At 43.0% G+C, this 17465-nt stretch overlaps 1 protein-coding gene across 1 annotated transcript in view; it reads right to left on the bottom strand.

Annotated features, from left to right (window-relative positions):
- LOC111962705 (DDB1- and CUL4-associated factor 12) overlaps positions 1 to 17136 on the bottom strand; it is a 33321-nt gene extending 16185 nt beyond the window's left edge. Inside the window, exons 1-4 of the mRNA XM_023985997.2 lie at positions 16224 to 17136; positions 7178 to 7468; positions 6727 to 6999; positions 5124 to 5184 (exon numbers count right to left, since the gene is read on the bottom strand). Coding sequence (XP_023841765.1) covers positions 5124 to 5184; positions 6727 to 6999; positions 7178 to 7468; positions 16224 to 16283 — 685 coding nt within the window. The 5' untranslated portion in view covers positions 16284 to 17136. The remainder of the gene's footprint in view (positions 1 to 5123; positions 5185 to 6726; positions 7000 to 7177; positions 7469 to 16223) is intronic.
- Between the last annotated feature and the right edge of the window lie 329 nt (positions 17137 to 17465).

The raw sequence follows: 17465 nt of genomic DNA, 5'->3' as shown, positions 1-17465 counted from the left end.
AATACTTGTGTACTATTGTTTGTACAGATGAACGTGGTACCTTCAAGCGTTTGGAAATTGCTCCCAAGGATGAACCAGACTTGTCAAGGTATACAATTTTTGCTTCTGAGGTCTTGGCTGATTTCTTTAGATTTTCCTATGATGTCAAGCAAAGATCCACTGAGTTTGAAGGTAGGCCTTGWAATACATCCACAGGTACACCTCCAATTGACTCAAATTATGTCAATTAGCCTATCAGAAGCGTCTAAAGCCATGATGACGTGGCACAGTCACAGAATGCCACCTCTCCAACAAGTCAGTTCGTCAAATTTCTACCCTGCTAGAGCTGCCCCAGTCAACTGTATGTGCTGTTATTGTGAAGTGGAAACCTCTAGGAGCAACAACGGCTCAGCAGTGAATTGATAGGCCACACAAGCTCACAGGACGGGTCCGCCAATCAACATTCAATAACAGTTCCAAAACTGCCTCTGAAGCAACTCAAGACAAGAACTTGTTAGTCGCGAGCTTCTAGAATGGTTTCCATGGCTGCACACTTCACACAGCCTAGAGATCATCATGTGCAATGCTAAGCGTTGGCTGGAGTGGTGCATCAACGCTTCACCATCTGGCCAGATCGGTGTTGGACGAACTTGACTGCCTGCACAAGCCCTGACCTCAAACTCCACATCAAACACCTTTGGATGAATTGGAACGCTGACTGGGAACCAGGCCCTATCGATAAACCTAAACTAATGCTCTTGTCCTGAATGGAAGCAAAGTCCCCGCAGCAATGTTCCATTCATCTAGTGGAAGCCTTCCCAGAGGAGTGGATGCCTGTTATAGCAGCAAAGGGGACCAACTCCATATTAATGCCCTTATTTTTTGCATGAGATTGTTGTATCGACTCAGGTGTCCCCATACTTTTGGTCATGTAGTGTAAGTGTTGTGAGTGTAGACTCACTGGCAAAGATAGGGTCAATGCAAATAGTCCATTGAACTATTTAGCAGTCTTTTGGCTTTCGGGGAGACAGCTGTCTCCGAGCCTGTGGCTCCGGAGCCGATGCTCCGGTACTGTTTTGCCAGACGTAGCAGAGTGACAGTCTGGTCTTGGTGGCGAAGTTCTTGGCAATTTTCCGGGCCTTCTCTTGAACCGGCCTAATAATGGAAGTCCGGGATGGCAAGAACTCGGGCCAAGTGATTTTGCTTTGAGGTTCGAGGGCAGTGCATTTGCCATACCAAGCGGTGATGCAGCCAGTCAGATGCTTCTTGATGGTGCAGTTAGAACTTTGAGGTCCGAGGGCCCATGCTCATTTTTCAGCCTCTGGGGGGGGGGGGGGGGGGGGGGGGCGGGGGGAGAGGCATTGTCGTGCGCGCTTTCATCAACAACCGTGCGGGTGTGTTGTGGACCATGTTAAGTCCTTAGTGATGTGGACGCCAAAGAACATGAAGCTCTCGACCCGCTCCTCTACAGCCCTGAATTTCTCTTGTTGTCCCCAATCAGCTMCAGGGTCTTACTCATGTTGAGGAGAGGTTGTTGTCCTGGCACCACACTTCCAAGTCTGACTACCTCCCTGTATACTGTTTCATGATCGGTGATCAGGCCTACCACCGCCGTGTCATCAGCAAAGTTGATGGTGTTGGAGTTGTGTGTGGCAACACAATCGTGGGTGAACAGGGAGTACAGGAGGGGACTAAGCACCCACCTCCTACCCTCACCAACTGGGGCCGGCCCGTCAGGTAGTCCAGGATCCAGTTGCAGAGGGAGGTGTTTAATCCCAGTGTCCCGAGCTTGGTGATGAGGTTGGAGGGGACTATGATGTTGAATGCTGAGCTTTAGTCTAWAAACAGCATTCTCACAAATACTGAACAAAAATATAAACGCAACATGTAAAGTGTTGGTCCCATGTTTTATCTATTTAACAGTCTGATTGCCTTGAGATAGAAGCCGTTTTTCAGTCTCTCGGTCCCAGCTTTGCTATACCTGTACTGACCTCGCCTTCTGGATGGTAGCAGGGTGAACAGGCTGTGGCTTGGGTGGCTGAGGTCCTTGATGATCTTCTTGGCKTTCCTGTTACACCGGGTCCAGTAGATGTCGTGGAGGGCAGGCAGTTTGCCACCAGTGATGAGTGGGCAGACCGCACCACCCTCTGGAGAGTCCTGCAGTTGCAGACGGTGCAGTTGCCGTACCAGGTGGTGACAGTCCGATAGGGTGCTCTCAATGGTGCATCTGTAAAATTTGTGGGTTTTAGGGGCCAAGACAAATTTCTTCAGCCTTCTTCACCGGGTGGACCATTTCAGATTGTCAGTGATGTGTATGCCAAGGAACTTTTCACCTTCTCCACTGTGGCCCTGTCAAAGTCCACGATCAGCTCTTTCGTTTTMTTGAGGGAGGTTATTTTCCTGGCACCACTCCACCAGGGTCCTCACCTCCTCCCTGTAGGCTGTCTCGTCGTTGTTGGTCATCAGACCTACCACTGTTGTGTCGTCTGCAAACTTGTCGATTGAGTTGGAGGCGTGCGTGGCCATGCAGTCATGGGTGAACAGGGAAAACAGTTGAGGGCTGAGCACACACCTTTTTTGAGCCCCTTGTGTTGAGGATCAGCATAGTGGAGGTGTTATTGCCCACCTTCACCACCTGGGGGCTGCCCGTGAGGAAGTCCAGGACCCAGTTGCACAGTTGGGGTTCAGACCCAGGGACCCAATGATACGCTTGGAGGGTACTATGGAGTTGAAGGCTGAGCTGTAGTAAATGAACAGCATTCTTACATAGGCAGTCCTCTTGTCCAGATGGGGTAGGGCAGCTTGCAGTGTGATTGCATCATCCGTGGACCTATTGGGGAGGTACTCAAACTGCAGTGGGCCTAGGGTGTCGGATAAGGTGAAGGTAATATGATCCTTAACTACCCTCTCAAAGCACTTCATGATGAAGTGAGTGCTATGAGGCGATAGTCATTTAGTTCAGTTACCAGGAACAACGGCGGACATCTTGAAGCAAGTGGGGACAGCAGACTGGGATAGGTAGAGATRGAATATCGCCTTAAATACTCCAGCCAGATGGTCTGCACATGCTCCGAGGACGCAGCTAGGGATGCCATGTTCTGGGATTGTCCCCTGGTATTCCATCTGGCCCGGAGGCCTTACGAGTGTTAACATGTTTAAAAGTTTTACTCACATTGTGATCTCGCTCTGTGGCCAGTCATTCGGATCAACKYGGGCTTTCATGCAGTACTCTGTGTTGTTTTCCTTGAGGCAAGTGTAAAAGGCATTTCACTCATTTGGGAGTTCTGTGCCACCGGGCATCTCACTGCTGAATTTCCCTTTGTAATCCGTTAAAGTCTTCAAGCCCTGCCACATCCGACAAGTGTCAGAGACGGTGTAATAGGATACCACCTTACTCCTGTATTTTTCTTTTGCATGTTTGATGTCTTGTCGGAGGTTGTAGCAGGCTTTCTTGTATGCGTCCATGTCTCGTTCTTTGTAAGTGGTAGCTCTAACCTTTAGCTCTAACCTGTTATGCAGGGTTTTTGGTTTGGATACGTTTGTTAAGTCACTGTGGGGACGACAGTCTCTGCACTTATTGAGGAAGCCMGTGACTGACGTGGTAAACTCCTCCATGCTATCAGATGAATCCCAAAACATATCCCAGTCTGTACTAGCAAAACAGTCTTTTAGCCTTGCATCTGCTTCATCGGACCACTTCCGTATTGAGCACATTACTGGTACTTCCTGTTTCAGCTTTTGTTTGTAAACAGGAAGCAGAACGATGGCGTTACGGTCTGATTTGCCGAATGGAGTGTGATGGCTTTCTATGCATTTCTGTGGGTAGAATAAAAGTGGTCTAGTTTTAGCACGCCTAGTGGCGCAGGAGGCATGTTGGTGGAAGTGAGGTAGAACGGTTTTAAGTCACCCCACGTTAAAGTCTCCGCCAACCAGAAATGCTGCCTCTGGGTGTGTGGTTTCTTGTTTGTTTATGGCCCCATACAGTTTGTTGAGTGACAAAGTGGTGTTGGCTTGTGGATGGATGTAGACAGCCATGATAATTATGGATGAGAACTCTCTTGGTAGATAATATGGTCTGCAGCTTACCATGAGGTATTCTATAATCAGGTGACTAAAAGCTTGAGTTCCTTCACACTGGAAGCAATGCACCAGTTGTTGTTTATGAAGAGGCACAGCCCTCCCCGCTTAGACTTGAGAATGGAGAAACCACTGAGTTTTATGTTCATAGATTGAGCCAGCCAAGTTTCTGCAAGGCATATAATATTGCAGTTTTTCAAGTCCCTCTGATAGGAGACTCTTGAACGAAGCTCATACATCTTATTCTTGAGTGACTGGACATTTGCCAATAAAATGGGAGTGCCGGTCGATCTTCTCTACGTCTCAGTCTCACAAGGATGCCAGCCTGTCTACGCCTGTGGCGTTTTGGTAGCCCATGAAGCAAAGGAATAGCGTCCTGTGTGAACAAGGGAACAGCTGAGTCTGAGTTGAAGTCAGATTTGAAGTCAAAATCGAGGATAGTAACTGTCGATGCGATGTCCAAAAGTTSTTGGTGGTCATACGTGATAATAGAATCAACTTTCTGTACAAAAAACATTAAGATAAACTTTTTTTAATGTCTCTAAATAGCATTTGCGTTGAAAATAGTAAGATGTCAGACTTCATTAAGCGCAATCTGTGCCATTTAAAGGCATAGTGTAGTCAACCAAGTCATTTTTACTGTGTMTCATATACATTTCCACACAGAGATTGGAGTAATAATGTGAAATTGTGAAAATTATGATAATGCCCTTTTAATTTWAGAGCTGTTCGAAAAGACCGCCTGAACCTACAGCCTGCTTTGGTGGGATGGAGTTTAGGCCTTCCATGGGAACATCACCATGCAGTAAATGAGTTAGACCAATAAGAAAGAAAATTCCAAACCTCTCTGGCAACAGCAGCTAATTTTCAGTTTTCCCCTGCCCAGTCAGACCACCCCCAGACAATCGTAGCAAAATTCTTGCTTGAGAAATTGCCCTTTGCTAAGAAGCTATTTGTTTATTATTTTTGACCATTTTAATTGAAAACAATCACAGTAAGGTACTTAATTACACAGAAAGTATTTGATATTGAGATAAAAACGGCTGCATTGGACCTTTAACACTTACCAGACACCGCCATGCTGTCGCTAATCCATGCAATGGAGAAGATCCAGTCATTATGGCCATCCTGAAAAATAGAGAACCCTCCCATGAAAAATATATATATATATGTTTTCATTGTATTCCAGGAATTGTATGACAGGGTCCAACATTAACTTTTTTRRCCCCTCACTGGTCCGTCAGGCCAGTTGGCCAAAAATCTACTAGCCKGAACAGAATTTCTACTGGCCAAGACATTGGGTGGTTTATAAATACATTCGTTGACATGCTTGTTTCATTCAGCTAGTAATAGGCTACATTTGGTTATTATGGTATATTAAAAAGCTGTGTAATATAATTTAGCAATGTAAGACATTACTCTATTCTTAAATAATTGTTGTATTAATTGGATTAACTTTTGTCTCTAAAGTATGTCATTTTAAAATAGGATGTTTCCCCTTTTAAGACAAGGGCTTTTCAAAAGAGATATCTGGCTAAATTACAGGGMTTTTTCTGGATCAAAAACGGGTTAGGTGGTGGGTGTGGCAATGAGCACGGTTGGACCGTCAAAATTTGAGAACATTTTAGAGGGCCCCATCTTGGCAGTGTAGAGAAATTGTAGCATGTTAAGCCAATTTCCTGCAATTCTACACATTTCTCCATGAAATGTTTGCTGTTTTAAAGCAAATTTCCTGCAATTTTACACAAATTTGCCTTGCAGCTGAGAGAAAATGTAGTAAATTTCCTGTGAGTCCATATTTTCCCATGGAGCTGAGAGAAAGTGTTGCCTTTTTAAAACTAGTTTCTGGCAATTCTATGCATTTTGCCATGGTGTTCTTTTGCTCAAACATAAAATGAATACTGCTAAATTGATTGTTTTTCTAATTTTAAATTCTCCCTGAAAGTCTAACATTTATTTTGGTGCTTGCTAGTTCTCAAAGATTATATTATTTAAAAACATAGGTCCATTATCTTTTCGGCATACTTTATATCTGGTTTTAGTCGTTTAAGTTTACACTCAAAGCATTTGTCCATCCAGAAAATTATTATAAWTWTWTWTWTTTTTTTTTTACACTGTTTGGATGTTGGCCCGGCCAAGGACTACAATGGCAGAAGAATCAATGCAATAGTCTCACCAAGAAGAATGCTAGGTGTCTTTTTTGTAGCTTATTTTTGCAGACTATCAACAGTAGCAACTCTTTTCTTTTTGTAAATCCCTTTCCATAAAATAAATAAGCTCAGCGAGTGGATTGATGAGCGCTTTTTATTTTATTTTTTACTCTGGACAGCTTGCGTATGCCGTGTGAATGCATCAATTCATGTAATGCTCAAGAAGGTGACTCGCGAGGAGTGTGGTTGAATAAACAGCCAATCATATTGCTCAAATACAAATAGCATGAGTTTTCCGCATTTAGTCTTCAATGTTTTTCATTGGCAGACTGCGACAGAGCAGGTAAATGTCGAACTGGAACGCCAAAATGCACTGAGAAATTACTGGCCCAATCGGGCCAGTGACTGACAAGATGGACTGCCCCAACATGTTTTTACTGGCCCCGGGCCAGCGGGCCATTGTTAATGTCGGACCCTGTATGATCAGACTTTCTTTTAGACTGTCTCAGCCACCACTCACATCTCCCACGCAGACMGGGTCCAGGGTGGGCAGCCGGTAGACAGCCAGGCTGTTGGGGTTGTCTCCACCCGTGGCCAGCAGAGTGCCTGAGGGGTTAAGCTCGATGGCGTGGATCCCACAGCCTTGCTGATCCAGCCCGGACACTGAGCCACTTCCGAGGAAGGGGGCCCCTATTGTCCCCCCAACACCCCCGGAGCCACCTCCTCGGCCCTGCCGGTCCTTCAGCATGGGGATGCGTGTAATCTGCCCTGTCAGAACATCTGCCACAAATAGCTGTGGATAGGAGGGAAGAAACCTTTCGTTAGAGAAATAACACAAGGTCTGGAATCATGTCCTTTTTTATTCATAATAGGTCAGTTCAAGGTTTTCCGGTTAACAGGAAATGTTTTTAAAGTTTGTCCATTTTGAAAGAAGAAAAAAAAGAGTAAAGTAAAAGAGGGCAGTCTCTCACCGTATTGCACTTGGTTCCACACACCACCTGGCGGTGGTTGAGCCACTGCGAGGCGAACACCTTGTTGAGGCGGCCCAGGGAGAACTCTCGCTCCTTCAGGATGCCCGGGAGGCGGCCGGCAGCAAAGCCCCGCAAGCTACGCTGGAGACGCCACTCATGCTGCTGCTGAGGCCGGATCTCCCGGCCCTGGAGTGCGTACACCACCGAGCGCAGACTACGCCACCACTGCTGGGCGTGCCGGGACGAGGAAGACACGCGTGTCCGCTTGCACGCAGACTGGCACCAGCCCACCTGACAGAGGAGAGAAAAAGATAAAAGGTTAACAAGGCTTAAATGAGACGAACAGCACCATGTAAATCAAGTACAGTAGCAAGATTTCCATCCAATTGGCGACAGATTTGTATCCATATTTTTCCCCCACCAGTGGTATGTTTCCACCAAATGGACTTGTTGCGGATTAAAATCAGTGCGAACGCTAGCGAACTGTTTCGGGTGGCAAGAATGCGGACGCCTTAAGATGAAGTTTTTTTGAAAACGGAGGAGACTGATTAGTTGCATTACTTCAGAGAATACAAACATCTTCCATAGTGAGCAAGAGACCGAGAGTGGAGGGGCACAGTATAGGCAGGTCGGCCACCATGCAGACAGTCAGAACTGTGCACTAGGCCTATCTATCGGCAATCAAAAACAGGAATCCCAATGTCTTGGCTTGTGATGTCTAGAAACTTCAGTAAAGCAGAAGCTTTCATCAATGAATAGGTTAGGATATTGAGATGAGCGAGATGCAACACTTATCTGCGCATGTGCATCGATTCAATTCAAGCTGTTCAGTGTGYTACCCAGGGTACCAAAACAGTGGAGAAGTTGTGGAAATTGACCCACTATTACTTTCTGAATCTATGTTTAAAAATATATAAAAACAATTCGGATACAGATTAAGGATCCCGAATCAGTTTATTATTTATTATTTATTTAAAAAAATATATAATAAAAAAAAAAAATTGCGTTCACACCCCTACTGGGAACTCTGAAATAAACAAGCTCCGACTGGGAAAAATATTTTTGAATGGTCATCCAACTAGGAATTACAAATCGGAAACTCGGCATGATCCTAGAGCTCCGACTTGTCAGTGATCTTCAGGTCTGAGGTCACGATTTTTCCCAGTCTGAGCTCGTTTTCTTCAGAGTTCGCAGATGTCTTGAACACACCAATAGGCCCTAGCTCAGCTGTCAGAAGACGATCAGGGAAGTGGAAGAAATTAGGCTCCAGCCTAGGTTAGGTTTATTTTTAATATAAAGAAATCAACTTAATGCGGTACATTTACCCTCTGCACCTTCTCGCGTTTAAAAAAAAAACGGAACCCTATCTCTCTGCCCAGTCTTAATCCCTCCTTACAATCATGACCCCCTCCCTCCCGCTGCACTCTCTCCCTTCCATGCACAGTACACTCATCCCCTTGAGGCTATGGTCATCACTCCCAGCCCACTGACCCAGATACAAGGAGYCAACTAGTTCAGGATCTAAGCGCACACACACCGTCAGAGACACTTTATAAAAAAGCAGGATCCGTACACACACACACCGATATTGTTTTTAAAAAGCCATTAAATAAATTGTTGCCGGCCAAATTCTCCGGGAGAAGAAAAAATAAAATCCATTGCAAAATAATGCTTTTTTATTAATTCATGGAAATACCAGTTGATGTGCTCCAACTTCAAAGGCAATTATATTTCATAAGCTAATAAATCCTCAAGCTGCCTGGAAATTAGTGTAGGGTGTGTGTTTCTATTTTTACTGACGCAAAATACTTAAATTGGTGTTTTGATTTTCCCCGTTTCCAGTGTGCCCGCTGAGAGGGGATTCTTTCTCCAAAACAGAGTAAAGACGGCCTCAAGATCACGCCTTCTTGAGGACAAAGTAACGAGGCTGATACGCATCGCAAGCAGCTCCAAGGAGTTGGACAGTTTTGACTTCCCAACAGTAGCAGCCACTTTGAGAAGGCCAAGGTCCGCCGCAAACGCTAGTAAATTAGAGGCAAACTGTGTTCGTCGGGCTCGGTCCTAGCAGTTCTGCTGCCGCCCTAGGCAATATCCACATATGCCGCCCGGGTGTCATGTACCCAATAAACAACATTTACTATAATCATCCAGTAGAACTGTAAAAAGAAAAAGAAAAAAAGAGTTTCGATATCATGTGAGCTTTGGAAACAAGTGCTTTTATAAATGCATGGCGAGGGCCTCGTTTCACAGGAGCAATGTAAAATAATCTCTCTCTCTCTTAATGAACCAGCCTTAATGAATTTTGTTTATTCACATATCAAATTTGACTGTCCAACATCAGTTTTACCAGTTCTTTATTTTGTGGCCGCCTAAAGTGGCCTTATTCCGCTGCTGTGGTGCTGAATCGCAGCGGGAATGGGGTGTGGGGAGGCCTGCCCTGGTGTTCGTAGACAGGCATGTTTTGTTATTTTTTAGGCCTAATTAAAATGTTCATGCCTAGGCTAAACTAAAGTTAGAGGCCTGGGTTGTATTTGAAAAGAGCTGTGTTTTCTTTATTAAAAATGTTCATACAAATAGCCTATAGGACAAGAGTTCACAAATATATTTTGAAGTTACTGTGTAGGCGACTTGCTCTTCTGGGTTAAATGTTTCTTAAATAAAAAATAAAAAAAGAGATTCATTTATGATTTATAGCAGGGATGAAGGCACAACTTTTCAATACAACCTGTCATGTTGGTATAGATCATTCTACTTTATTATTACAACTTTTAAGGCTAATTTCTATTCTGTTAAAATGAATTACAATAATCTAAATGTGATTTTGAGCACCGTAAGTGGATGCACCCAATGTGGATGCACGTAATGCTTTATGCACCCAATGTATATGCATGTCCGGTAAATTACAACAAAAAAAGTGTCTGAAAAGCTAGAGGAAAATGTTATGGATGTGACAGGGTCCCAAAAGACAGACAGCAAATGACACTGCACTCCATTTCAAATTTACAACGTTTTAGGAATTTCATTCCAGATCATTAATGACAGATGTTTCATTTCAAATATTAAATGTTATTATCAATCACTTGAGTAACAGAATAAACAAACAAGAACTCAAACTCAATTCCAAAAGTTTTTTTTATAAGCTCATGGCTTTGTATTCTCTCTCACCCTTTAATCTGCCAGCACAGGCTCTATGAAATGGTACCTCCTCCKCGTTGTCCACAAAAGGACCCAGAGTGTGGACAACTTGACCTGCAGCCACCCAAACCGTGTCTTCTTTGGCTGGCAAGATGTATTTAGGGGCGGCAGGTAGCCTAGTGGTTAGAGTGTTAAACCAGTAACCGAAAAGTTGCTGGACCAAATCCCCGAGCAGACAACGTAAAAATCTGTTGTCCTGGCCCTGAACAAGGCAGTTAACCCACTGTTCCCTGGTAGGCCGTCATTGTAAATAAGAATTTGTTCTTATATACATTTAACTTTTTTTTTTTTACACAAATCCTGTGTGGTTGGTTTCCCCTCAAGAACTGCATTTCAACAGCATCAGAGTCAGTTTTTATCTGTTACCAGTCCCACAAACTGCCTGTACTGTATATACACAGAGTATACCACAATCCATGTCTCAAGGCTTAAAAATCCTTCTTTAACCTTTCTCCCCTTCGTTCATCTACACTGATTTGAAGTCCATTTAATTAACAAGTTACATCAATAAGGGATCAAGGCTTTCACCTGGTCAGTGTGTCATGAAAATAGCTGGTGTTAATGTTTTGTAGACTCAGTGTGTACCTCTAGACTAACCCTAGACCCAGGGATTGATACACCCATTTGACTCCCTTGTTTATTTGAGCTAGCTGGACTCATTCCTCACTCATCCCTACAGTATATTTACCCGAAATAGATCACACACACAGATAAAAAATGGCCTGTTAACACTTCGGTGGCAGCAGGAAGGGCATGAACATTTTATCATGACCATGTTACGCAGTGATGCTGACTAATGATTACTGACAAAGAAAAGTGATATAGAATTGGTTTCCTAAGTCCTTGATGAAAGTTAGGTTGGCATAGAAAGTCTGCATACAATCATACTTGAAATGCGTCCACAATAAAAACCTTTAATCAAAAACTTTACGGATGTGACACTGCCTGTCCAAGTCAGCATTCTATCTTCACTAGATTGTAGAATTCTATACTAGCACTCAATGGACAAACATTTGAGGTAAATTAGCTAGCTAGCTTTCACTTACCAGTAGACAGAGCTGGCTTTCATGATTATTACCCAGTGTCCAGCATGCTGCTAGCACTGGTTGTGCTGAGAAGTCTGAAATATGGTCCAACTAGCAAAATGTTGCACTAGGAAGATATTCTCAATCCCTTGCTGAATGAAAATCGCCCACAATTCCAGTTCATTCAGAAGCTCAAGCTAGCAACATCAAAGCAAAATTAATGACAGACCCACAGGTGTTTCCAACTCTACACAAATGCATATCGTCAGCTGTCACACAGACAGACAACCAGGAATCAATTGTATTAACTGTTACGATATGCATTTGTCAGCTAAATTACACATTTATTCTATATCACTCAACTCTCATTTATGAGTCTTGTTTGTATTGAGAGGGATATAGCTAGGGATATAGATGTATTGTTGATGTGTTGCTGTAGTTGTGTATGGATCAGAGGGACAGATAAAGTGTGCGAGACAAATTATCAATAGGCATATGCGTCATAATTACCTGGTGAAATTTGACCTGCAATATGTAAACAAAGCTGCTGTACTTATAATTCATAAAACCTTAATGTGTATCACTTTGAAGTGATCCAAATGGCAAATTCATCTTTCATCTATATATACATACACACACACATACACAGTCCTWGTCAAAAGTTGACACACCTACTCATTCCAGGGTTTTTCATTAATTTTACTATTTTCTACGTTGTAGAATATTAGTGAAGACATCAAACCTACGAAATAACACATATGGCATCAGGTAATAACCAAAAAAGTGTTAAATTAAAATATATTTTTGATTCTTCAAACTTCGCCTTGATGACAGCTTTGCACACTCTTGGCATTCTCTCAACCAGCTTCATGAGGTAGTCACCTGGAATGCATTTCAATTAACAGGTGTGCCCTGTTAAAAGTTATTTTGTGTAATATATTTCCTTCTTAATGCGTTAGAGCCAATCAGTTGTGTTGTGACAAGGTAGGAATGGTATACAGAAGATGGTATTTTATCAAATAGGCTTTGTCCATATTATGGTATGAGCAGCTCAAATAAGCAGAGAAAACGACAGTCCATCATTACATTAAGACATGAAGGTCAGTCAATGCGGAACATTTATATATATTTATATATACACATATATATATATATACACACATACACGTATGTGGACACCCCGTCAACAAGTCAGTTCGTCAAATTTCTGCCCTGCCAGAGCTGCTCCGGCCAACTGTAAGTGCTGTTATTGTGAAGTGGAAAAATCTAGGTTCAACAATGGCTCAGCCACGAAGTGGTTGGCCACACAAGATCACAGAACGGGACCACCGAATGTTGAAGTGAGTATTGTGTAAAAATTGTCTGTCCTCGGTACCAACACTCACTACAGAGTTCCTAACTGCCTCTGGAAGCAACGTCAGCACAATAACTGTTCGTCGGGAGCTTCATAAAATGGGTTTCCATGGCCGAGCAGCCACACACATGCTAAGATCACCGTGCACAATACCGAGTGTCAGCGATGGTGGTGTAAAGTTCACCGCCATTGTACTCTGGAGCAGTGAAAATGCATTCTCTGGAGTGATGAATCACGCTCCACCATCTGGCAGTCCGATGGACAAATCTGGGTTTGGCGGATGCCAGGACAACACTACCTTCCCCCAATGCATAGTGCCAACTGTAAAGTTTGGTGGAGGAGGAATAATGGTCTGGGGCTGTTTTTCATGGTTTGTGCTAGGCCCTGTAGTTCCAGTGAAGGGAAATCTTAAAGTTACAGCATACAATGACAGTCTAGATGACTCTGCGCTTCCAACTTTATGGAAACAGTTTGGGAAAAGGCCCTTTCCTGTTTCAGCATGACCATGCCACAGTGCACAAAGTGAGGTCCATACAGAAATGGTTTGTCAAGATCAGTGTGGAAGAAGATGACTGGCCTGTAGAGAGCCCTGAACTCTACCCAATCAAACCCCTTTGGGATGAATTGGAATGACAAATGCGAGCCAGGCCTAATCGCCTAACATCAGTACCTAACCTCACTAACGCTCGTGACTAAATGGAAGCAAGTCCCTGCAGCAATGTTCTAACATCTAATGGAAAGCCTTCTACCAACTCCCATGATTTTGGAATGTGATGTTCGATGAGCAGGTGTCCACATACWTTTGGTCYTGTAGTGTATATTAAACCAGACCTAAAAAAAGTGACATTTTATTTGGGACTTARTCAGTGGCTTTAAAGGGCGAATTGGCTCTGGAAGCCAAAACAGCCAAATACTCCATCTAAATGTGAATCGATTCTTAATTGCAGTACGGTTCTAGAAACATAAATCCCTCTACTTTAATATGACAAAATACTTTCACAAATGCAAAATACACACTTAGGGTACACTGTTTTAACACAGTTTTTTCAATGACAACGTTTGTGGCCTCAGTCTTCCGTTTACACACAGGTGTTCGGAGACGCTGATAGCTTATTAGCACAAGTAGTCCACTGTCGTCCGTAACCAAGAGCTGTAACATGGAAATATGGCTTATAAGATCAACGTATCTTATTAAAAAAAAAATCAATCAATCATAATCACTAGTTATAACTACACATAGTTGATGATATTACTAGTTTATCTAGCTTGTCCTGCGTTGCATATAATCGATGCYGTGCGCCTTCGCGAAAAAGGACTGTCGTTGCTCCAACGTGTGTACCTAACCATAAACATCAATGCCTTTCTTAAAATCAATACACAGAAGTATATATTTTTAAACCTGCAAATTTAGCTAAAAGAAATCCAGGTTAGCAGGCAATATTAACCAGGTGAAATTGTGTCACTTCTCTTGCGTTCATTGCACGCAGAGTCAGGGTATATGCAACAGTTTGGGCCGCCTGGCTCATTGCGAACTAATTTGCCAGAATTTTACGTAATTATGACATAACATTGAAGGTTGTGCAATGTAACAGGAATATTTAGACTTATGGATGCCACCCGTTAAATAAAATACGGAACGGTTCCGTATTTCACTGAAAGAATAAACGTTTTGTTTCCGAGATGCTAGTTTCCAGATTTGACCATATTAATGACATAAGGCTCATATTTCTGTGTGTTATTATGTTATAATTAAGTCTATGATTTGATAGAGCAGTCTGACTGAGCGAATGGTAGGCACCAGCAGGCTCGTAAGCATTCATTCAAACAGCACTTTCGTGCGTTTTGCCAGCAGCTCTTCGCAATGCTTCAAGCATTGCGCTGTTATGACTTCAAGCTATCAACTCCGAGATTAGGCTGGTGTAACCGATGTGAAATGGGTAGCTAGTTAGCGGGATGCGCGCTATTAGCGTTTCAAACGTCACGTGTGGTCCCGTGTGGCTCAGTTGGTAGAGCATGGCGCTTGCAACGCCAGGGTTGTGGGTTCATTCCCCACGGGGGGACCAGGATGAATATGTATGAACTTTCCAATTTGTAAGTCGCTCTGGATAAGAGCGTCTGCTAAATGACTTAAATGTAAAATGTAAATGTCACTCGCTCTGAGACTTGGAGTAGTTGCTCCCCTTGCTCTGCATGGGTAACGCTGCTTCGAGGGTGTCTGTTGTCGATGTGTTCCTGTTTCGAGCCCAGGTAGCGGCGAGGAGAGGGATGGAAGCTATATTGTTACACTGGCAATACTAAAGTGCCTATAAGAACATCCAATAGTCAAAGGTATATGAAATACAAATCATATAGAGAGAAATAGTCCTATAATTCCTATAATAACTACAACCTAAAACATCTTGCCTGGGAATATTGAAGACTCATGTTAAAAGGAACCACCAGCTTTCATCTGTTCTCATGTTCTGAGCAAGGAACATAAACCTTAGGTTTCTTACATGGCACATATTGCACTTTTACTTTCTTCTCCAACACTTTGTTTTTAACAGCTTTAACAAAACCCACCCGCTACAAAATATGCCTTCCTCCAATGACTTACTTGTGTAATGTAATGGAACCAAGTCATGATCAAGGGCTAGAAAATACTCTGACTCTGGCTAGAAACTTGTTGCAGGTTTAGAAAAATCACTATTTTTATTACTTTTAATTCTACCCTGTGATGTCACAGAGAAGCATATTTTTTATCACTTTATCTTTTTATGACACTGGTATGGTGCTGGAGATTATGAAAATGACGTTTAAAAAGTGCCGGAATTGCCCATTAACATTACCATCCTAATAATAATTACAATAATACCTAACAACCTAGTCCAGTCTAAAATAATATAAGTTAGCTAACTAACTACAATAATTCCTATTATTTTACACTACTCTCAGATTTACTCTGGTATATCTCTATTGAATGACATGAAATCATATTTTTTCACCGTCCCCTACAACCCAATAGTTCATCCAATGCATAATTGCCTAATGTGGTACTGGTAGGCCTAACGCTAGGCCTAACCAACACGTCACAAGTATAGCTAAATGTATTGTTAAAAACAGTTAGTTAACAAGTTAGGGAAACTGTCAATGTAATAAAATAAAAAACAAAGGAGGGACAGTCAAAGGAAATCATGAAATACATACGCGAACTAACGTTAGCTAACTAGCCAGTGTGTGCTAGCTAGCTGTTACATTATTGGCTAACAAGCTAATTTAGCAACACAGATTGAGTTCCGGTAGCTACCTAGCTGTCTATGAAGCTACAGTTATTTTATTACATTTTCAAAAACAAATTGTGCATTTTAMCTGCGTGGCATGATCTATCAAGCTAGCTACCTTCCAACCTGTTAGCTAACGTTACTAAGTCAAACATTCAAAACAAAATGGTAACATTAGCTGGTTTGCCTGAATCGCCACTGTTTCCGCCTACCTGTTGTTGGTCCTTGGACTCCCCTGCCTTCCTTTTCCTGTTAACTGTTTTTCTCGCCATAATCTGACACACACAAGTCCCTCACCCACATGGAGGGTAATAATGACGCTAGGTACTGGGTCATATAATGGCGATTAGCTATTTTGTTGTCTGGCTCTGACCGTAACAGCATGCGGCGGGGAAGGAAGATCACATAGGGTGATGTTGACTAGCTAACGTTGGTTTCCCCTCCGGCTTCCAAAACTAAAACTATAGCTACGCGCGTAGGTTAGCTTTTAACCTAAGAAAATGTGCTTAAGTGGAGGGTAAATGTAAGGCTCTCCTCCATCTCTCTTTTTATATTTTCTCCACCCTTCTKTTTCTTTACAAATCGCGTCACCAACCGTAACAACATTGTGCCGCGCGCAACCGCAGTACAATTCAACAGCAACAAAAACGTCGAACGTGCACATACGCTAAAGCGTGCGCGTTCATGAACCATTTGTAATTGACGTCATACTTACGCTCCTCAGGTTTGAGGAGTTAGCGAGGTAACTTTGGTCAACTCTTAGTTCTTCTCAACTCAGGATAACCGCTCATTATATTGAGAACATTGACGTTTTTGTCATTTTTTTTATTTAATTTAACCTTGTTATCTAGATAAGTCAGTTAAGAACAACTTCTTATTTACAATGACAGCCTACCAAAAGGCCTCCTGCGGGTTAGGGCTGGGATTAAAAATATAGGACAAAACACACAACACGACAAGAGAGACACAAGATTCTCTCGTCTGATGAAACCAATATTGAACTCTTTGACCTGAATGCCAAGCGTCATGTCTGGAGGAAACCTTGCACCATCCCTACAGTGAAGCATGGTGGTGGCAGCATCATGCTGTGAGGATGTTTTTCAGCGGCAGGGACTGAGAGACAAGTCAGGGTCGAGGAAAAGATGAACGGAGCAAAGTACAGTGATATCCTTGATGAAAACCTGCTCCAGAGCGCTCAGGACATCAGACTAGGGCGAAGACATGACTACAACACCATTAAGTTTGCCGATGACACAACAGTCGTAGGCCTGATCACCGACAACGACGAGACAGCTATAGGGAGGAGGTCWGAGACCTGGTCGTGTGGTGCCAGGACAACAACCTCTCCCTCAACGTGATCAAGACAAAGGAGATGATTGTGGATTACAGGAAAAAGAGGACCGAGCACGCCCCCATTCTCATCGACGGGGCTGTAGTGGAGCAGGTTGAGAGCT

This window comes from Salvelinus sp. IW2-2015, linkage group LG1 (assembly GCF_002910315.2).
Source record: "Salvelinus sp. IW2-2015 linkage group LG1, ASM291031v2, whole genome shotgun sequence".
Lineage (NCBI taxonomy): Eukaryota > Metazoa > Chordata > Actinopteri > Salmoniformes > Salmonidae > Salvelinus > Salvelinus sp. IW2-2015.
The sequence above is the reverse complement of the archived record's forward strand: the minus strand, read 5'-3'. Positions and strand labels throughout refer to the sequence as shown.